Here is a 24,410-nt window from a genome sequence, read left to right as displayed (position 1 = left end):
TTTTTCAACTGTTTTTGATAGTTCGTTCTTATGTTGTACTTTTACACCACTGTCCCAGGTTAGGAGGAGGGTTGGGATCCCGCTAACATGTTTAACCCCTTTACATTATTTATGTATGTACCTGTCCCAAGTCAGGAGCCTGCAATTCAGTGGTTGTCGTTTGTTTATGTGTTTCATATTTGTTTTTCGTTCATTTTTTATATACATAAGGCCTTGAGTTTTCTCGTTTGAATTGTTTTACATTGTCTTATCGGTGCCTTTTATAACGGACTATGCGGTATGGATTTTGCTCATTGTTGAAGGTCGTGTGGTGACCTATAATTGTTAATGTTTGTGTCATTTTGGTCTCTTGTGGACAGTTGTCTCATTGGAAATCATACCACATCTTCTTTTTTATGTGTAAAAAATATCATCATAGATACCTGGATTGAATTTTCAGTGAGGTTCCAATAAAGATAAAAGTTGGAAGAGGCAAAATAAAATACGAAGTTGAAAAAAATTAGACCAAAAGTTTATAAAAGTTATGCCAAATACAACTTATTTATGATATCTGAGATAGAAATACTTAAGTTTCCAAATTGTCTGTAAAAAAACACCAAACACAAATAACTGTGCTTTGAAACACTCAATTAAAATGTCTTATTATACAATTTTTCGTATGCAACCAGATGCAGCGTTAAAAGAAGACTTTTTTTGTTTAATAAACTGAATATGATATTTCCCCCATTGTATTACTTGTTAACCAAAGCATTAATGTCAAGTTTGTCATTGTCATTTCTATAGTTTGAAAACAATGTAAGTCTTTAGCGATTCAAGAAAAATCCAATTCAAGCTGCACCATGATAAATCGAGTTGACCAATATATTTATCTCATTATCCTACGAACAATTCGATATGATACAAAAGATGACTCTTGGATTATAAATACAACTAATGGACCTCTTTGTCCTTATCATAAGGTCTCTATTGGTCCGTTTATACCTCTCATTTCTCAATATTTCAACTTTGTAGGCCAATAAATAATCGAATTAGGGTAACCTTCACATATGAAAGAACTGCAATAAGAAGAGATCAATTAAAGCACTCAAACTGAATGAGCTGTTCATATAAAACTGAGTTTAAAGACTCCATGGTTGGATATAAATCATTTCACTGTCAGTAAACAAAAATTGTTATTATTGATTAAAAACATTGCATTTTCCTAATAACTATATACTTGTTAAAGTATTACGTAAAAACCCATTAGATAAAGCGCACCAAAACACTGAGTATGGCTTGCTCTGTCTACTAATATTCATTGTAGAGTCATATTATTTGGCAATTTTCTCATAAAATGTGTTTTTTGATACTATCTTTGTAGTATTTCGCTTAACAGCATAAAGGAGTTTACACACTAGGTCGAAGTGCATGTACAGCTTCTCATAATGCACATAGGTGCAGTACCACCATTGATCTATCCTGTCTAATCAACCTTCAACTAACGAAATGCTTGGCACGAGTAAAGTTATATCCCGTCCAGTACTACAGACAAAATTTCACATTGCTTCATTGCTTATAAGAAAAAAATAACATCACCGGAAGGTAACCAATGAAATTGTCATCCTTTTTTTCTGTATTCAAGCTAATTATAAGTAACCATGTAACCACGAGTTTCAAAATATAAAAACACCAAACAAAAACAATAATGATGCTTTGAAACCTCCAAAGATATACCGGTATGTTTAATGACTCAGAAATGTTTTACTGCAATCAAACGTATGATTAATTTCATACAACTGTCACATTCAAAGAAGTAGTTTTTCTACCCTTTTCCATATGCAACCGGATGTGACGTACTATGATTATATTTAATTCTTTATTTATTTAAAGAGGATTGCCAACAGCCAGAGGCTACGCGTGGATCTCCTCAACATAGATATATACAGATTCACAATTATCAAAGTTTTGAATACAAACATGTTAAACACAAGACAATAAAATTGAGAATGGAAATGGGGAATGTGTCAAAGAGACAACAACCCGACCAAAATAAAAAAAACAAAAACAAAAAAAAACACAACAGCAGAAGGTCACCAACAGGTCTTCAATGTAGCGAGAAATTCCCGCACCCGGAGGCGTCCTTCAGCTGGCCCCTAAACAAATATATACTAGTTCAGTGATAATGAACGCCATACTAATTTCCAAATTGTACACAAGAAACTAAAATGTAAATAATACAAGACTAACAAAGGCCAGAGGCTCCTGACTTGGGACAGGCGCAAAAATGCGGCGGGGTTAAACATGTTTGTGAGATCTCAACCCTCCCCCTATACCTCTAACCAGTGTAGAAAAGTAAAAGCATAACAATACGCACATTAAAATTCAGTTCAAGAGAAGTCCGAGTCTGATGTCAGAAGATGTAACCAAAGAAAATAAACAAAATGACAATAATACATAAATAACAACAGACTACTAGCAGTTAACTGACATGCCAGCTCCAGACTTCAATTAAACTGACTGAAAGATTATGATTTCATCATATGAACATCAGGCACAATCCTTCCCGTAAGGGGTTTAGTATCATACCATCATAACATATATGAGAAGAACATAACCCGTGTCATGCCAACAACTGTTTTTAGAATAAATGTGTTTAGTTCCGACGCAAAGACCTTATCAGTGACTCAATATTAACGCCAAAATATGCAATCTTTAATGACTTGACAACAGTATCGTAAGACAATATGTACAGGACAAGACATACAAATACTACACACCCGTCCAATCACTCGCTCATTCTTACTCACATGCACACGAATTAACAAGATATAGGAAGATGTGGTGTGAGTGCCAATGAGACAACTCTCCATCCAAATAACAATTTAAAAATTAAACCATTATAGGTTAAAGTACGGCCTTCAACACGGAGCCTTGGCTCACACCGAACAACAAGCTATAAAGGGCCCCAAAATTACTAGTGTAAAACCATTCAAACGGGAAAACCAACGGTCTAATCTATATAAACAAAACGAGAAACGAGAAACACGTATATATTACATAAACAAACGACAACTACTGTACATCAGATTCCTGACTTAGGACAGGTGCAAACATTTGCAGCGGGATTAAACGTTTTAATGGGCCCAAACCTTCTCCCTTTTTCTGAAACAATAGCATAACATCACAACATATAAAAACATACGATAAAATATCAATTAGCAGACTTAACTCAATCAAAAAACGTATGATTACACAAAGAACGAATAAATTTGATCTGCGATATCTGAATACAAATGCACAGTTAATTAAATATTAGAGACAAACAGTCATGACCAAAAGGCTATCAAACAAATTCAAACACACTGAGAAATATTTAACCAATCAATGTTAAATATTTAGTAATATAAAATAGTGATTATGGAAAGACAATTTTGAGCATAATCAGGTCAAAAAAAGTTTTTAAGCTATCGAGAAAATCTGTTCGAAGATTTAATAAATCGAAACACACACTCAAACAACTCTAAATTAGTATCATCAGACAAATCATCACTACCTTCTATTAATATTTTGCTCAGATAGTTGGGACATAGATCCCGCAACATTGCTATATTTATATCTGGACAAAGCAGATTCTTAATTCCAAGTAGAAGAGTAATCCGATAGTTCGTGTAACGGGCGCAATGAATTAAATAGTGCTCAGTGTTTTCAATGCAGTTACCTGGGCAGAAATCGCAAAACCTATTTAATGTTAGATTATATTTATACAAGTGGTCATTAAGAGCACTTAGCCCTAAGCGTAATCTAGTATGAATCTTTTTCTCATAACCATGTCCTCGTGAATATATTTTTTTACTACACAAATTGAGATTCTTCTTTAACAACTTTTTGAAACTCGCCAAAGATGTTGCTGTAATTAGTTCAGCTGACAAACTATTCCAGTCTCTAATCGTAGCTAGAAGAAAATAGTTATAGTATGCTACTGTTCTTGACCTGATGGGTATCAGGTTAGCATGTCGTCTTAAGTTATAGTTTTCAGTATTATGATGGAACAATGGATGAAAATTACAGAGATAATCTGGGACAAGATGATTTTTAATTTTGTACAAGTATGTAAGTCTATGAACTTGACGGCGTGTTTTGAGAAGCTCAAGACCAACCTCTTTCAATAAAGTGACATTTTTTGTGACCCTGATTGCCCCAGTAGATATAATGCAGGCACGTCTCTGTACATGTTCAATGTTTGCAGAATCGGCGCTAGTGCAGTTATCATAGATGACATCTGCATAATCTAGCAATGAACGAACAAATGTTTTATATAATTTTTCAATGCATAATCTAGGTAATATATGTCGCATCCTCAAGATAGTGTTCAGTTTATTATGACATTTCTTACAAATATCAGCAATATGATCGGTCCAAGAAAGTTTATCATTCAAGATAAGACCTAAATGTTTATGGCATGTAACTCTCTTTATATTTACATTATTTAAGATCAATGGAGGGTAGTGTGGTATTTGCTTCTTCTTAGAAATAATAAGATACTCAGTTTTTTCTGCATTGAATGTTACACACCATTGCTGGGCCCATGTGTTCAACGTGACGAGGTCACTGTTCAGAGTTTGGAAACAATCAGAGATGTCATCAATTTGTTTGACCAGGGACGTATCATCAGCAAACAGTTTGATATTGCTGACAATTCCATCTTTAATATCATTCACATATATAAGAAAAAGCAAAGGACCGAGTATAGAGCCCTGGGGTACACCAGCATAGGTGTTTTGACTCGATGATGTCTGACCATTAATAACGACTCTTTGAGTACGACCTGAGAGGTAATTCTCTACAAGAAACAAAAGTGAGCCACATATGCCAAATTGTTTAAGTTTGAAAATCAGGCCTTTGTGCCACACCTTATCAAAGGCCTTTGAAACATCTAAAAAGATTGTACATACATCTTTACCGCTATCTAATGACTTGTAAATTTCATGAGTAATAGTAATAAGTTGATTCACTGTTGAATCGTTTTTCTTAAAGCCCGAATTTTCACTGATGAGTAAGTCATTAAATTCACAGAACTCATAGATAGCCTTGTAGATGACTTTTTCAAGGATCTTGGACACAGATGATAGTAGAGCAATTGGTCGATAATTAGACATGATATTTTTATCGCCTTTATTTTTGTACACTGGGCACACATTAGATACTTTCCAGAGAGATGGATATACTCCAGAATGGAGTGAGAAATTAAAGAGTGTAGTGAGTGGTTTATACAGAGAATGAGCACAGTACTTTAGGATATGGTTTGATATACCATCTGGGCCGCATGACTTATGGGGGTTAGATTGGCGTAAATATTTAAGAACATCTTCTTCGATAGCTACTATCTCCTGAAGACGCTCTACTGTAAGAAAAGATAATGGCGGTAGAGCGGGCAAGTCATTTTCATGTTGACCCAAGTGCATCTGAGCAGAAAAATAACAATTAAGGAGTTCTGTTTTCTCAAGATCATCAGATATCAGATTCATGTTATCTTTTAAAGGAGGGATAGTTCTATCTGAATTGTAACCTAACACAGATTTACTAAGGGACCAAAATTTCCTAGGATTAAGGTTTTCTCTAGAAAATGAGCGAATGATATTAATTTCATATCTTTGCTTTGCGTCTCGTTTTAAGCGATTGACCTCTCTCCTAGCAACTATGTGATATAACTTGTCTTCGTCTCTTCGAGTCCGTTGATATTTTTTGAAGCAACGATCACGCTTGCGAATAGCTCGCCTAACCTCGTTACTCATCCATGGTTTATCCCTATGACGAATAGTTACAATTTTATTCGGTATGAATTCAGAATAAGCGGAGGTGATAAGATCACTCGTATAACTAGCAATGTCGTTTACATCGTCAAAAATTTCATATGCGGAATCAAAGGGAGCGTTTAATAATGCGGTATTCAGACTATTAAAATCAGCTGACTTGTAATCCCAAACACGACGCTGAAAGGCACGTGATTTACTTACTTTGAGGGATAGTTTACAGAAAATAATGCAATGGTCGAGATTAAGTAGGGGTGGGCTAACTCCGAAGTCCGATACACAACGTTCATTGTCAGTGAATATAAGGTCTAACAATGTCGCACTGCTATCCGTATACCTGGTCGGTTCATCAATTAATTGTGATAGACCATACCTATGGGCCAGATTAAAAAGAGTAAGACCGATCTGGCTGTGACTATGACTATCAAACCATGAAACACACCGGTCGTTGAAGTCCCCTAGAATCAGGCACACATCTGGGCTGTGTGATTTCATATTTTCAATGACTGCAGTAAAGCTATCAGTGAATTTTTTACGTTCATTTGCCGTTACATTCGGCGGTCGGTAACAAACACTAACAAGGATAGACTTATCCTTGGTTTTGACTTCAATGCATAAGAATTCGAGACCCTGTATTTCTAACTCCTGACGGCGCATAGAATATAATCGGTCGGAAACATATATGGCTACACCACCGTAACCCGACCCGTCAGCCCTATCTCGCCTGTAAGTATTATAATTATCAATCTTAATATCTTCAAATGATATATCTGGTTTTAACCAAGTTTCACTTATACAGATCACATCATATTGGAGTTCGTTACACAGGACGAACTCAATTTCATCTAGCTTAGTTCGGTTGGACTTTAATACGGTATCAAAAGAATATAAACTACGTGCATTTAAGTGACATACAGATAGATCCCCAGACGGACCCGGATTAGGATGAATAGTTCCCGATGTGACTAGTAATAAAAATATCATCATTGCTAGCTTGTGTAGTGAAACAGAAAATGAAAGAACAGTAATAACTGATCAAAAGACGTACACGTAACGAGAGTGTGACAAGGTGCTATTCAAAAAGTGAGAACTGTTTATTCGTAATTGCTTTGATACAATAGTATTATGAAATCGTCCGATACACGCACTATACTGATCAACCCCGATCATAGGTAAGCAAGTGGAATGTTGCGGGATTATGGATCACTGAGCACAACGTATACATAAACAAACAATATAATACAAGTTGACAAAAAAATACAAACAGGGTAAACATAGCGAAAAAATAAATAAAAAAAAATAATAAAATAAAAGAAATGAATACAGGCAAACGGATATCCAATGCACACAATAAACAATTAAGCATTATAAATTTGGCATCATACTTTATATGCCTTAAATAATTTGAGATTTGGTTATTATCAAGACTAAAAAAAAAGAAAAAAAAAAAAAAAGAGGATCATTAAAACTTAAACTAAAAAAAGGATCAGAAAAAAAAAATAATAACACTGATAATTACAGATTAAGAGGTTTATTGCTGTAAACTTAACTATTGAAGAATGCAAAAGTGATATATTTCCCCAAAGAAAAAAGAAACTGAAGCAAACCATGTGAATCTGTTGTTCATGAGATTAGTAAAATAATTTTACAATTAAGGATATATATTTATACAAATATAAAAATAATCGGTTACATGAATCAACATAAATAAGGTTATATGTATATATATTATAAAGAAAATGCATCAACTCACGAGAAACAACAAGTTTTTCAGCAGTACTACATGTGATTTCAGTAAATAGATCAGCTTCCGAAGACTCTACTAACATCAGCAATGTCAATTATTCTTTTGATATCATTGTTTTTGTGTTTGGCAAAGATTTTACCATTGTAAGACCAAGCTTGATCTATAAGCTCATGTTCCTGTAGACTTTTTAAAAGTTCAAAGTTTAGTTTAGTAAGTTCATCACTAATAGAAACTTTTTGGCCTTTAAGTTTACGACGGGATGCTATGACTTTGATTTTATCAGTTCTACGGAGCATTTTGCAGATGATTGGTCTTCTGGTGTTAACATTTTCATCAGAATCTTTGACCGGACCTATTCTGTGTGCAATTTCGATGTCAATGTTATCAAGAGAGAGCTTTTCTTTCAATAGTTTTTGAACAACATCATGAGTATTTTCTTTCTCCTCTGTTTGTACAATTCCAAATATTCTCACGGTGTTTTTCTTGTATATTGAGCAGTTTCATTTATTTGGAAACGATGTTGTTTTAAGTCTTTATGTACCATGTTCAGCTCTGAATGAAGAGTGGATATCTTCAATGTTTTAGCTTTATTGTCGTTTAGAAGTTCGACGAGATCTTTCGAAAGTTTACTATTCCATTCAAGTTGTTTATCGTATGATTATGTCGTATTACACCCAAAATGCGTATGATTTTTAATATTATTTGTTACAAAATGCTACTTGTAAACGTCACAAACACTTTGTCAATCAAAAAGTCAAGGATCTTGACCATTTCAGTTTTTGATGATTTTTTTGTCTAAATTTAAGCTGTTTTTTTTACAATGTTAAACCCGTCTAAAACAAGATATCAGTGTCTACTGTGGTCATTATTTTCTTTAAATTTGTCTTTAAGTTTAGATTATGGTATACTAGAGTCGAACGTTTTCATTTTATTGCTAAAAGAGACCGATGATGATTCTCTAGCTAAACTGTCTAATATCCACATCCGATATATATCGTCCTAAGAGTAGGAAGTGTCACAGTAACTCAAAGCTGTTGTTTTGATTGCTTACAACATTGGTGTTAATAATTAAGAAAGCGAGACAATGCTGTGCCAGAACATTTTTGTCATCGAATACAATAAACAAAGATCAAGTTCATCATCTCTGATTAAAATGCAATAGCAAAGTAGAATAGATATGTATGTACAAAAATTCTTCTTTTGTAAGTGTCGTGGTGGTATTGGTTGAGAATACAGGATGAATTGAAAATACCTTTTTACGTTTCAAGCAGTTTTTTTTCATATGATTTGCGAAAAGCTGAGGGTGTACACTTTTACATTTTTACATTTCTGTTTGAATTCGTGAACAACAGATATAGATCAATATCAATAGAGAAATATGTAAAGTCATGTCACAGAACTGATAAAGGATAAGACAACAAGGTCACCTAAAATGTCGACCATGAAATATTACAGAATTTTTACTTTATCAGGTCAGTACAACTAAAGGACTGTTTATTTAAATGTTAAATACATCAAGGGCGAATAAGAAATATCGTTTTTAAAGTGTACAAAATTATTTGATTATGTCATAAAATCTCACCATGATATTTATACATATCTATTTAGGAGAAGAATGTAGACGCATCTATCATCAAACAAGCCCAATAGATGAAGAAATCATAATATCTTTACTAAAGCATTTCTCATTTTTACGTCAAGATACTTGAGCAATTTTTGTCTGAAAAGATCCATACATTTTTAGAACTTCAGATGTTATTCGTAAAATTACATAGATTTTAATGTTGAATAAAAACAATTTGAGCTTTGTGTTTTATTGTAAGGTTTTGATAATTTAGGAAAAACTGTATTTTGTTTGAGCACCAATAATGAGCAAATTGAAGAAAAACCTCACAAATGCATAGATGTGCAATAACAATGTTAGTTTTTTTTGCATGTCTATGTCTTTTTATTAAATATCCGACTTAATTACGGACCATATATATCATTACATTCTGAATGTAAAACTGAAAAAAACAGAATTAGAAATGTAAGGTTATATATATGAGAGAAAATAGATAGACAACGATAAAGTTAATTCTAACACAGTTAAGTTTGAATACATCATGAAATCGAAATTTAAATAAAATAATTGTGTTTTTATTGACTGCAATGCAGTCTTTAAGTTGTCAGTATAATGTGTAGTGTTAACTGCCAATAACTCTTTGTGTTTTTCAGTAAAATTTGTGTGATATTTACTGTAATGTTTACCATAACTCTACCGTTTGCTAATAATTGCATTGACTCTTATGAAGCCTTTGTGTACTCGGTAACTTGTACAATGTTTACTATAATGTTTGCTTATCGTTAAATAGACTGTAAAGAAGTCTTTGTGTTTTCTGGAAAATCTATAGTATTTATTGTAATGTTTGCTAAGTATGGTATTGACCGTGATGAGGTCTTTGTGTTTTAAGTACAATGTGTAGTGTGTAGTGTTTACTGTAAGAATTTTATTGAGCGTGATGACGTCTTTGTGTTTTACGTTTGTATTGACTATTTTTCTAACGTGGCTGTAACTTGTGTTGTCTTAACTGTAACGTTTGCTAATCATTACATTGATGTAATGATGTCTTAGTGTTTTCGTTCACCTGAATTGTGGTAAATAAAGTTAACAGTAGTATACCGTTGCTCAATAATCATAAATATATTTATGATATATTAAGCGAAAACAAATCCGGATTACAAATAAAACCAACGTAAACACATTATCTGTAACGTTTGCTATATATTCATTACATTGATTGTAATAAACTCACTGTGTTTTCACACACTTGAACTTAGTATATATATATTACATTAACTTTAACGTCTATATGATTTCAGTATTTTATGTAGTGTTAACTATAACGTTGGGTGATGTATGTGACGATGATAATACATCATTGTGTAGTCTGATGAAAAGTCGTATACCTGATATGTGTGGTGATCCCTGTTTGTCTAAATTCTGTAAAAGAACTTGTGGTCTATGTCGTAAGTAAAATTATAATCAACAAGTGATGAACAGTTTTCTTTTTTTACTTTCCAGGGTATTTTATTTTGTTGAGCATTCTAAAGTGTATGATTTTAATGTTTATTCAATCATATAATTGTAACTTATAAAATTTGATAAAAAAAATTGTTTCAAAAGAAAATAATTCATAAATGTTTGGTCTGTCAGTGTAAATACGTAAGGAAATGCTAATATCAATATCAAACAACTAATTAATAATGTGTGTATGCGGAATTGATTTGTTCATTGTTGAACTACGTACGGAGAAATATCGTTTCTTGCATCATCATCCTTTTGTTTCTGTTGGATTGTTGTCCAATTTTCTAATTTTTACACTAACATTAAAAGGACATCATTCAGTTGAGGAATCGTTGTTTGGATTGTGATTCTTTCCTGCATATAAAATGTTTGCTGTATTTATTATAAAGATTTCAATCAAGTCTATATCAAAATGATTTGATTCTATCATAAATAAAAAAAGAATGTACCGAAATGACGTTTTGTTTCTCTGTATTCCATTTATTTTTTGATACTTTTAGCACTAACCTGCTACGAATGTATTGATGTTGATGACGCTACCCAATGTACTACAGTAAAGACATGTGCCAAAGATCAGGTAAAGACAGTGTAATATTGTTATAGCTCTAGCTTTCCAGAATAGACAATATCTGTAGTGAAATTATGGAATTCGTTAGTTCGTCCAACATATGTATCCACAATATTATTGCTTCTGAACCGCTTGACAATTTATTTTAATTTTTAACATGATATACTTTTTCAACTCATTTTTCCTTTCGTTATGCGATTCGTATTTTTTGGTGTACCTGTCATATTTGCACACTATCGTACTTCTTCTCTTAAACCCCTATGCATAACAATGATGAAAGTTTCTTAGAAAGGTTACCGCATAATTTCAAATAACCCATCCTATTTTGATTTTTAGGTCCAACATATGTTTAATAGTTCCCTTAGCAAATTTAGATAAGCGAAAGGGGTATCATTTTGTATTTTTCTCTCGTAATAGGATCCACCTTTATTTATAATGGTAGATGTTGAATCGTTGGGTTTTTTTTATACTACCAACAGATAGGATTTAACCATTTAGATTTTCCTACTGCAAAAAAATGATGATGAGAACAAATAATTTCACAAAAAAAACAGAAGCTAAAACGAATTGATAATAAATTATTATATTTCAGTATTGTTTTACTGCCCAGACTTTTACCATAAACTTTGCTGAAGCTTATCGTCTTGGTTGTGGTCCGATTAAGGTTTGTATATTAAAGTTCGTTATTCATCATCCTTTTTAAACTATTTTTCATTTTATCCTTTTATTTAACTATAGTTTATAATTGTCCGAATACGAGACGAACACATATTTTGAGCATCCTTTAATTTCTTTAATTTTTTTTTCTTCTTATTGTACGTGTTCTATGCATATTTTGTTATTCATAGAGCTACACAATGTATTGCAGAACAATACAATGTTGGCAATTATTATTTACAATTATTATTATTATTATTATTTACAATATTTATATAGCGCATTATCTAATTAAAATTACTCTAAGCGCTGAACATAAAACAATCAATACAGTTAAAAGGTATACCTATGCCACATTGTAGCATGATGCATATTTTTTTCTATAACGATTGTAAGTCCTCAATGCTGTCAGCTTTGTACTTGATTGGCGTTATAACTGTTTTGATTTGAGCATAATTGATGAGTCTATGTAGACGAAACGCGTGTCTGACGTTTTAAATTATAATCCAGGTACATTTAATAACTATTTGTTTCCTCGACTTTAATCCCCACATCTTATTTTAGTCATTGTAATAATAGAAAATAAGATTTTACTATATATCGAACAGATAAGAAGTGTCGATTCATATGTTCTGTGCTGTAATATGTTTTCTCTGTATCCTAGACCTGTCTACAATATGCCTCGATATCAACAAAAAGAGTAAACTTAGATGCCGGATGCTGTAACACTGATAAATGTAACAATAAACCGCCCGCTCTCATGAAAGTGATACCAAAACAAAACTTTACTAATGCAACAAGTAAGTGTTGAAAGTGTTGAACATGTTGAATATGTTTAATAATTAAATGTTTAATACGATGACAATTTACGATGAAAATATACTGTTATATGAATTCAAAACATTCCACGATGTTTGTTTGCAATTAGTTGTCTATTTACGATTATAAAATATTAAAAGAATTTATAAATCATTAAACTGAACAAGGAAATGCGAACAAAATAGTAAATATATATCAATTCGTATATTTGAAACTGTGTTTACGCTTCTACAATTCAGTTCAACATTCAAACAATGTAACAATCAATTCTTAAAATATCAAAATGCTTCATAGCGAATAATGTCATTTGTACTGTGTACATAACAAAATGTCTATATCAAGTCAGGAATATAACAGTTGTTATCTATTCGTTTAATGTGTTTGAGCTTTTGATATTGCCATTTGATTAGGGACTTTTCGTTTTGAATTTTCCTCAGAGTACAGTATTTGTGTGGCTTTACTTTTTGGTACTTGAGTATTTGAAATATAATAAAATCAGATTTTGCACCCTTTTTTTAAATTGGGAGATGTGTTGATCCTTTCGAAAACGATAGACGATAAATAATATATATACATTGTTTTTAATTTTTATATAGTACCTACTACTGATAAAGGTTTCTGTGTGAACCTGGACGACGATGTGTGTACAAGGCTGGCAATAGTTCATCCTAATCCCTGTTCAGACGATTGTATTGCTTCAAAAATATGTCCACATATGTGTAAGAAATGTTGTAAGTAGACACAATGTGCAAAATGCAATAATTCAAAGTGTGACTCTACTTGCTGATAAGAACTTGTCACAATAGCTTGCGAAAATAGAATTATTAATATTTTCCTGCATTTGCAAAGTACGCACTTGTAAATTATCATCCACAAAGACTCATGATTTAATCTATTCAATTTAAATATATTAAGTGCAAGAAGCACATACTATCTTTTTTGAGTGTCTTTGGGTTTTAAGAGCGAGAAGTGATGTTATGTCACAACTTCATGATTATTATCTTTTTTTCTTCTTCTTTTCCTCCAATAGTGTTTGTATTGAACAATTCTTCAGTCATTTTATAAATTTTGTAGTTTATTGTCTTGACTGCAATGAAGTCAATCATCCTGATAACTGTACTAAAACAACAGCATGTGGATATGGGAAGGTTAGTTCTGTACTGCATTTACGTAAAACGACATGATGCGGTTCCTTATGTCCTTTGTAATTTAAGAGAATGCTTTAAAATGTACTGAATTAGTTTTCTTCGAAACGATATACAAAGTTGTCTGAAACACTTGACTTTTTTTCTAACTTGATGAAATCACCCACATCACACATCCTATTTTTCAATTTATATTTGTCTTGGTTATTATGTCTTCCCAGTCATGTTTATGATTTTTTTATAAGACGATGTAAGTGTTTCTGATTCGATTGAACAGATAATGGAAATTGACTTTCGGAAAATAATATTTAAAAGTTCGGCGAAATGGACGTCCAATTAAACTATAAAAAAAAATGAATAAAAATAACAAGACTATTAAAGGCTATGTTTCCTGGCTTGTGCATATTGGGAAAGGTGCAAACATGTGGTACGGTAAAGAGTTAAAGTTTTGCCTTGCGAGTACATTATTTAATGCAATAGTTTAGATGCAAGGGCATATTCTGATTACAATAACACATCTTATTGGCATGATTTTATACCACAAAACCAGGTTCAACCCACCATTTTTATTCCCCTTTAAAAATGTCCTGTACCAAGTCAGGAAGATGGCCATTGTTATATTATTGTTCGTTTCTGTGTGTGTTGCATTTTAATGTTGTGTCGTTTGTTTTCTCTTATTTTTGAGATATTAAGATAAGACGTGGCACGGTACTTGTTTATCTAAAATTCATGTATTTGGTTTAGATGTTATATTTGTTATTCTAGTGGGATTTTGTCTGATGCTTGGTCCGTTTCTGGGTGTGTGTTGCGTTTCGGTGTTGTGTCGTTGTTCTCTTATATTTAATGCGTTTCCCTCGGTTTTAGTTTGTTACCCCGATTTTGTTTTTTGTCCATGGACTTGAGTTTTGAACAGCGGTATACTACTGTTGCCTTTATTTATAGAAAGACGTAAAAACAAAAGCAGTTTTTCCTTAAGAATATTGTATACAAGACCGACAAAAGTTTGAGTTTTTTTTTAAATTAAAAATCTAAGTTTATTTTTCCGTTATATGTTTCATAACTATATGAAAATATGTTTAACGTATACATGTGACATTCTATATTTGTTTAACTAAATACTGCTATAACGCATTCTATGTCTAGCTTGTACTTGTATTAATTAGTAGAGTGTGTATCGTGTTTACAGAAATACTTACATATCTTTTTTTCAATAATTGGTCTATTACCGCCCATTTAAACGTTTGAACCTGCTGCATCTGTTCACACCTGTGCTAAGTCGGTAACGTTTGTTATTGTGATTCATTAGTATATCTCGCTTTTGTTTTATATTGATTAGACCGTTAGTTTTCCTGTTTGAACGGTTTAAAACTTGTCATTTTAGGAGCCCTTTAGATTTTGCTGTTCGGTATGAGCGAATGTTCTGTTGATGCCATACTCTGACCTATAATTGGTTTCTTTTACAAATTGTGACATTGATGGAAAATTATCTCATGCATCTTTTTACATCTATTATTTTCTACTTTTGATTTCCTTTCAGCAATGTTATGGCTATGAGAAAATAGGATCAAATAGGTTACCAGCAGTCGAGCTAGGATGTATTGACGAACAGGTACAGTAAAAACTATTCATTTAGTCGATTAGTTGTTTTGAATTGTATGTTTGCAAAACTCTCGAACTTAATATTCGTTATATATCTAGACATTATCTAAATCTTAAAGTAATAAAACACCAAATAGGGAAACAAAGTAAGTTGAGTCGATGAGTTAATAAATATGTTTGTGCTCTAGTCATTTTCTTCTTCGGTAATCAAACTTCTACCTCAATATTTTATTTTATTAACGAAGTATTAAAAATAAAACTGATTTTTGGATATCCTTAGAATTGCTACCGGTAAAATATCTACGTATTCTATCATACAAATTTTGCACACACTCATTTTCATTTTTATTATGTTTCTTAAGGTATGCAACCTTCTGCAAACACCGTCAGGTCACGTGCTAGGTAGGCGGGATACGTTTGTTTTCATCGGAGGATGCTGTGTCGGTGACTTTTGTAATACTCATCCAGATGGTATTGTGACAACTCAGCCTTCAGTCGTTAAGGTGTCTACGTCATCGCCTGCTATTGTTGGGCAAAGTATGCAAAATAATATGCACCAGTAAACTTAAGATCAATAAAAAACATAGAATAATCTGCTCATAGTAAAATGTGTTAATATTAAGGTATGTTCCTCTTGCATCTGATATTAATGTATAGATATTCAAAGCTTTAGTTGAAAACACATTTAGTTGTTAAAACTATCAATTTGAAATCAATGATACCAAATCTCATTACACATGTCACATGCGCATTTCGAAATTATTTTCTCGTCAGTGGCACTTAATTGAAGTAAACATTAAGCAGTACATGTTATATTAAGTGTAAATTCACATTGCGATAAGACGTATCACGGTACTTGTTTATCCCAAATTCATGTATTTGGTTTTGATGTTATACTTGTTATTATCGTGGGCTTTTGTCTTATGCTTGGTCCGTTTCTGTGTGTGTTACATTTTATTGTTGTGTCGTTGTTCTCCTCTTATATTTAATGCGTTTCCCTCGGTTGTAGTTTATTACTCTGTTTTTGTTTTTTTGTCCATGGATTTATTTGAACAGCGGTATACTACTGTTGCCTTTATTAAAAAATGCAACAAATCAATCAACAGTTACCAATATAAAGAAAATCAGTACATCGATCTTATAATCTTGATGTATATCAAACTTCACATGATAATAATAAAATCTTTTTTCTTTATCAGTGATCAAATTAAAATAGAATTAAGCTATAACAATGTATAATACATTTTGTTATCTGTGGTATATCAGCAGTTGAAGCGATCGACCTAGGATTTGACCAAACACAGCTTTTTCATATTTGCATGTATTAAATTAAATTTTGATTTGGAACGCCTGAACAGCTGTTCTTAATTTACTTTCATTGTGAACGACACTTCAATTCCATAAATAGAATATAAATTATGGAATATATAATAGTTCCTTGTCGAGGAAAAAAAATAAAAAAATCCAACCAACACACATTACTATTTATAAAAAGATATATCAGAAACACGTTTATGTTAATGACGAATTATATTTTCAGATTGTAGTTACCAGTATCACTTGACCTGTCCAGCAGGATTTAAACCAATAGGCAAAAACTGTTACCACATGCCACCGAACATAAACGTGACAAAAGTCAATGCTGAGGTAGTTATATATAGACCAATGCCGTGTGTGTGTTGTGTGTGTGTATATTTTTTTTATATATCTATCTTTATAAAAACTCATTTTTGAAATATTGACTATTAGTAGACGAAACGCGCGTCTGACGTAAATATTAAATTTTATCCCTGGTATCTATGATGAGCTTATTAATTATCTGTAAATCAGGAATTTTAGCGTGCAAATTTATTTTTTTGTTTGTTGAACAATGAACACAAATGAGAGGTCTCTGCAATTACTTGGAATGCCAAATAGCAATAAAAAATTATTTTTGTTTTTATATTTGCGAAGCATATCCCGTCGTGATAATAGCAAAGATAAAAACACCGCAAACATTTTTGAATTACAAGTTTTTGTTTACTGTGTCACATGTTGCTGCTTCGTTTTGTGATTGCACCCACGTGATTAATAAAATGATTAATCGAGTTAAAAAAGAAAAGAAAACAGGATAAGACCTTGGCGAATATATCATACTTATTAAAATCAAATTAAACCGTTTTGGTCAAATGCTGCAATTCCAACATGATTACGACACAAAAAGACATAAAAGTAACATTCATCCACTGTCTACATCACAAAATCCCTGTACCACGTCAGGATTATGACATTTGTTTTATATTCATTTGGTGTGTTTGAATTTTTGATTTTGCCATTTGTAAAAGGACTTTCTGTTTTTTATTTCTTCTGAGTTTGGTGTTGTTGTTATTTTACTATTTTATTTTACTATGTTATTTTATCTGTTACTAATGTTTGATTGTAAATTTATTGCTAGCGCTACTGTCATGACAGATGTGCTCATCTGGTAAAATTCTCAGACAAAGTTGAAATATTGAACGTATTCTCTCACTATGACAACAATCATCACCATGGTGACGGTAAGTTCCTATAATAAAAAAAACTGAGGTGAAAATAGAATCAAATTAAAGGCTAGTTAGCAATTTGACGTTTTATGAAGCAATATCATAACAGCACAGTCATTCATACATCTCTCCTTGCACAAAAAAGTGACAAGGTATCTTAAAAAGAAAGAGGATTACTGTTTACTGTAAACCAACTTATTTTCATGGCAACTTTATATCGCGTTTCACCCTTTCTTGACCACTTCGCGGCTATTAAATTTCGCGATTTTCTGATTTACTTGATGATTTTTAATAAGAAAAGAACAAAGTTGTACTATTCGCGTTATTTTTCTACTCGCAAAAATCCCGAAAATAAATCGCTCGCGAAAAAAAGTCGGTTTATATAATTTGAAATCTACTGTTCGTGAGGTGAATATTTCTTTAAGTTAAGTCACCTCTGAAATATCGTCGCACATATATATATACCATTTTACGGTTATTTTATCAAACTTTCCGACATTTCCCGCTCTGATCCACATGTTAATCTGACAAGGTGCGAAACTTTATCATTTTCGGAACAGAATCGATTATTGTCTATTTATCAATATTCTGATTTCTATGTTATATAAGTGCTAATGAGGCAACTCTCCATCAAAGACACAATGTATAAAAAGTTACAAATTACAGCAGGTTAAAGTACGGCCTTCAATACGAAGCCTTGGATGGTACCGAACAGCTAGCTATAAAGGGCCCCAAAATTACTAGTGTGATACAATTCTATATATATAAAAAAGGAGAAAAAAGTTTTTTGTCCTGACTAAATTAAAAGCTATGAATATTTTAACTTTATAAACACAAGACAGCAAATATGAACATACCAGCATGTTTGACCCAGCCATTGTTGAAGGCCGTACGGTGAACTACATGTGTTAATTTTTGTGTCCTTTTGGTCTCTTCAGAAGAGTTGTCTCATTGGAAATCATACCACATTTTTTTAAAGACTAGAAACATATTATCATAATGAACTGCTGTTATTTTTCAGAGGTATTTACATCCTTGTCTAAAGATGTATTTGATCGTTGGATCTGGGACAGTGACAAGACGCAAGCCAACCCCCAACTGATTGAACACGATTTCCATCTTACTCACAACACATGCGTAGTAGCGTACATATCATACTTCACAGGAACTAATGGACATATAGTATATGCTTATGGCTTGTCGCCTGTGGATTGCAACCACAAAGCCATCCCTATGTGCTATGTTACACGATCATAGTACTGTATATAATTTCAATAAATATAATTGTATCATAATGTCATCAAAAATATCTGTCCAATGTCTTCAAATTAATTAACGCCACTGCTTCATGTATGTCATCAGTCAATTTAACATATCAGTTCATACTTTAAATGCTTGAGTATCCGGCAATTAAGATATTTTTCAAAACATGGCCAAAAAACAGTCAGGCAAAATAGCCATCAAATTTTTAAGTTACCCTCATCATTAGTTTGAAACACAATTCGTCTTGGCATGTCTGGTAATTTCTGAAATCCCTAAGAAAAGTTTCGTTAGAATGATAGCATATTACGGAGTTATTTTCTTCACATTCTCTAAGTATCTTTCCTAAATCAGGATCCTGCAATTCTGTGATTGTCGTTTGTTGCATAGCTGTGTTAAAGATCCAGTGGTGACCTTGTGCTGTTTTCTGCATTTGGTCGTTTTGGTTTTTTTTTTTTTATCTCTTTGCCACATTCCCCATTTTAATTCTCAATTCTGTTTTTCGCTTTCATTATTTTGTAATGAAGCACTAAGTTTGATCGTAAAATTATTTTGTATTTGTCATATCGGATTCTTTTCTAGCTCACTATTCTATTTGGGCTTAGTTCATTGTTGAAGGTGGAATGATGACCAATAATTGTTAATTTATGTATCATTTGGTCACTTGCAATGTGTTAAGATTGTCTCATTTGCAGGCATGCCACATTTTCTTCCTTTTTGTGTATTTAAGCTCTTCTTAACTGTAAATTTCGATTGCATTTTTTACTAAATATATCTTTAAATACAAGACCATTTAAAAGAAACGAATTGATATAAGTGTTCCATTACACATTTTAAAGTAACATTAATGTAAAGTTTTGATTTGTTTGTCTTTTGTTTTGCCATTACCTGATTCTTAGACAGATTGGCTTTTAACATGAATTTCCCGGTTTATATATTTTAAAAAGAAAATTTTGTTTTATACGCATCAAGGTTAATTGGAAGATTGGAATAGTTCTAAGGGATTATAGAGCACACAGATTGGTGGATTAATGGATGATCTGAAATATTCGTGGAGTTAAACGGACTTCAGGTTTAATTTGACGACTAAAACATTCAAAGAATAAGACAGGCAAAATTAAATAGGTCGACTAATAGAACAGGACCAATGTTTATTGTGTAGAAATATTTTTATCGTTTGACAATCACAAAGATAAGGCAATTTCCACTACAATGTTTACCGTTTGACATTCATAAAGGTTATGCGGTCTATTGATTGACTGTTTTCGTTTGCATTGACAATCATAAGGGTCAGTTGTTCTACTGAACGATTTTTATTGTTTGACAATTATAAAGTTAAATCGGTCAACTGAAAAAAGTAAAATAAAAAAATACTGAATTCCGAGAAATCTTCAAAACGAAAAGTTCCTAATAAAATGGTAAACCGACTTATCATTATGACTGTCAAACAATAAAAATCGTCCAGTTGATTGACCTACCTTTCTGTATGTCAAACAATAAGAAGTTACAGTAAACCGACTTACCTATATAATTGTCAAAGAATCAAAATCGTTCAGTAGATCGACTAACCTTTATGATTGCCAAACGGTAAAATCTTTCACTACGTCGACTAGTCTTCATAGTTGTCAAAACAACCAATAAGAAGTTTCAGTAAAGGCAAGTCGTTCTACTGAACGATTCTTATTGTTTGACAATAATAATAGTTATCAAAGGTACCAGGATTTTAAATCAATTCGCCAGACGCGCGTTTCATTTACAAAAGACTCATCAATGCATCATTGACGCTCAGATCAAAATAGATATAAAGCCAAACAAGTACAAAGTTGAAGAGCATTGTGGACCAAAAATTTACAAAAAGTTGTGCCAAATAAAATTAAGTCGCTCTACCGAACGATTATTATTGTTGACAATCATAAAGTTAAGTCGGTTAACTATAAAAGTAAAATCACAAAAATACTGAACTCCGAGGAATATTCAAAACGAAAAGTCCCTAATAAAATTACAACATTAAAAGCTCAAACGATACTCATAGTTTTACAATCCCAAAGGTTAGTCGAAAATTTATATTGAACGATTCGAATCGATTGACAATCATAAAGGTCCGTGGGTTTATTGAAAAATCTTATTGTTTAACGACCATAAAGGTTAATCGACCTACTGAAAGATTTTTACCGTTTGGCAATCATAGAGGTCAGTTAGTGTATCAACTGGTCTATTCTTATTGTTTGACTATGCATATGATCAGTTTGTTTACTGAACGATTCTTGTCGTCTGACAAAAATATAGGTTAGTCGATCAACTAAACGATTGAAAGTGGAACAGTTGATGTTAAAATTTATTTAAGAAATAATTCATGGGGGTTGAATATATCGTGATTTTACCACGGGTTGGCCCTTTATGACAAATATTTTACCCTGAGCGATAGCGAGGGGTAAAATACTGGCATAAAGGGACAACCCGTGGTAAAATCTAGATATATTAAAGCCCCCATGAATTATTTCGATTCTAATAGGTCAAATACGGAAATTCTTTTGGATCGAAGCGCTCTAGGTGGAGGCAAATATTTGCCATTCCCAGAAATATACACACTATTAAATTGGCGCAAAAGAAAGGAGCAAACTGAAATAGTGACACGCTTAAACTATTTAAAATAACTTATACAGATAGTTTCGAATTAATTTAAATGATAGTTTACTTATATGTCTAAAATGTTTAAACAAATATGGCTTTTAACACATTTTAGCATCGTTTGTTTTTGTTTCCATGTTGTGATGATTTTCGGTAATACAAGCGTGTATTTTCCCGTAAAATGCTCATATTCTAACGTCATCGTTTTATGACGTCGCAAACTCATTCATAAAAAAGCATATGACGTGGGAGTACGATCGGAACAGCCCATGCAATATATTCAAATTTTACCACGGGTGTGTACTCAACGCGTTTGAAGGACGTCATGTTAGAATATTTAATATCATATATAACTGAAAGATTCCTTTGTTGTAAAGGAACAAGAGTAAATGGACCAACCACAATATTCTGAGAACCAAACAGGATTAAGGATAAATTGGTCAATCTGATTGTACTTATGTGAAACAGGCACGAAGGCTATTTAGATACTATGACTAAAAAACAGTAGTAGACTGGCCGTGGTGTATAGTTATGAATACTATTATTAAAATATTGGAACCCCTTTATCAAAAACTTGTATATCGTCGCTGGGCTTCTAAAAGGTCGTATATGACTTTTTTGGCTAAAAATACTTTTGACATTAATGGTCTGGGCGGGAGGAAATCTTAGGAAATACAGTTAGACCAATCAAAACATTTGAAATAAGATATATTACAAAATTGCCAATGTCAGTTGTTTCTTAATTTTGCTTCCAAAATGTTGTATGAAAACTTGAAAATCGTTGTATAGTGACTTTGGAAATAGATTAATTGTACATTTCTTTATTTCTGTGAACAAAATTCAGTACTCGGTTAATTCAGAAATGTCAAAGTTATTATTTCGCTGCTATTTGCAAAAATGTCCAAATTCACATACGACATTTTGGAAACATGCAATTTGTCAAAATTTTCAAAGACTGTTTGTAAGATATTTTTTTCTTGAAAAATTTGTAATTTACAACATTTTGGAAGCCAAGCGACGACATATCTGTGTCTTTAACAACAATGACGAGAAACGACAAAACGCCACAGAAGATCAATACAAAAGCTTTTAAAAAAAAGACTGATGAAACCAATGGGACATTCCAAACTACTAAGTAGAATAGAAACTGCCATAGAAACTAATATATGAATGATTGAGAAGGACAAAACAATGTTCAACATTTTAGTTTAAAGTAATGTATTTAAAACTGCTCGACTAATACTTTCATTTCCGTGTTAATCAGGCATTTTATATCATATGTTCCTTATTCTGTTTTGTAACCTTGTTTATCAGAAACAACTATCCCTCGAGAGGGCAATTTATTGACCCGGCTTGTATTTACAGTACTGATTAACTTATACGTAAAGTTCATTTCCTTACGTATCTCTGATAAGAAAAGCCGGAGAAATATTGTCTAATATGTTCATTATAGGTATGACAATTAATATTTATCTAACGTCGAAAGAATTGTCAAGGAACTTGTACAGCAATCTTGAGTTTTAAATCAAATTTAAGAAATAACAATAGATATGTTAATGACTACCGGTATTTAAGACAAAGATATACTAAATGTATATGAAATTTAACATGTAAGAACCCTTAAGATTTCTTATCTTGAAGGTATATAAGAACGTTGATGATTGCTTAATATAATATGACAAGCTATAACATCAGAATGGCTATAATCATATACGGGATAGGTATATCATCCCAAATACATGACTACAATCTAGCAATAAGGAGATGTGGTATGGTTCCCAATGAGACAGCTCTTCAACAGATACCAAATGGGAAGAGGTATTAAAACAACTGCAGTCTGTACGGCCTTTAACAAATATTAAAACACATACCGCATAGTCAACTATAAAAGGCCCCGAGATTTCAAATACAAAAACAAAAAAGCTTACGACCTGCAAATTTATGTACAAAACAATACACGAATGACAAATATGATATACAGCAACAAACGACAGCCATTGAACTACATACTCATACTTGGAACAGAAACATACAGAAAATGGCCGAGCTAAAAATATATGAAGGCGCCAACCCTCCACAACTTTGATACATATTTATACAATTCTGTAAATTAGGAAGTATTATAAATGCTCGATTATTTTCCTCAAAACGAAAATGATAATCTAATTTAATTCGTTTTTCAGTTACTTTGCTGTTGATGGTTGGGGTTAATTCTGAGTTGTGCTCAGACGTTGACAACATACTGTGTAATTTGTTACTCCACAGAGTACCAGACACATGTACCAACTCGTGTCTGTCTATGTTCTGTAAACGATCATGTGGGAACTGTGGTAAGTATTATATATCAGACGTCGACAACATACTGTGTAATTTGTTACTCCACAGAGTACCAGACACATGTACCAACTCGTGTCTGTCTATGTTCTGTAAACGATCATGTGGGAACTGTGGTAAGTATTATATATCAGACGTCGACAACATACTATGTAATTTGTTACTCCACAGAGTACCAGACACATGTACCAACTCGTGTCTGTCTATGTTCTGTAAACGATCATGTGGGAACTGTGGTAAGTATTATATATCAGACGTCGACAACATACTATGTA

At 32.4% G+C, this 24,410-nt stretch overlaps 1 protein-coding gene across 1 annotated transcript; it reads left to right on the top strand.

Annotated features, from left to right (window-relative positions):
- The first annotated feature begins 8,946 nt into the window (after window positions 1-8,946).
- Window positions 8,947-19,170, top strand: LOC134688095 (uncharacterized). Its single transcript, XM_063548564.1, has 12 exons — window positions 8,947-9,008; window positions 10,399-10,545; window positions 11,104-11,180; window positions 11,764-11,835; window positions 12,493-12,628; window positions 13,244-13,378; window positions 13,722-13,795; window positions 15,330-15,401; window positions 15,754-15,928; window positions 16,932-17,038; window positions 17,826-17,928; window positions 18,935-19,170. Exons 1-12 carry the CDS (start codon window positions 8,969-8,971, stop codon window positions 19,168-19,170), a joined length of 1,374 nt encoding a protein of 457 aa, XP_063404634.1. The 5' UTR covers window positions 8,947-8,968.
- The last annotated feature ends 5,240 nt before the right edge of the window (window positions 19,171-24,410 follow it).

This window comes from Mytilus trossulus, chromosome 10 (assembly GCF_036588685.1).
Source record: "Mytilus trossulus isolate FHL-02 chromosome 10, PNRI_Mtr1.1.1.hap1, whole genome shotgun sequence".
NCBI classification, from domain to species: Eukaryota; Metazoa; Mollusca; class Bivalvia; order Mytilida; family Mytilidae; genus Mytilus; species Mytilus trossulus.
This window is presented reverse-complemented; position numbering and strand designations above follow the sequence as displayed.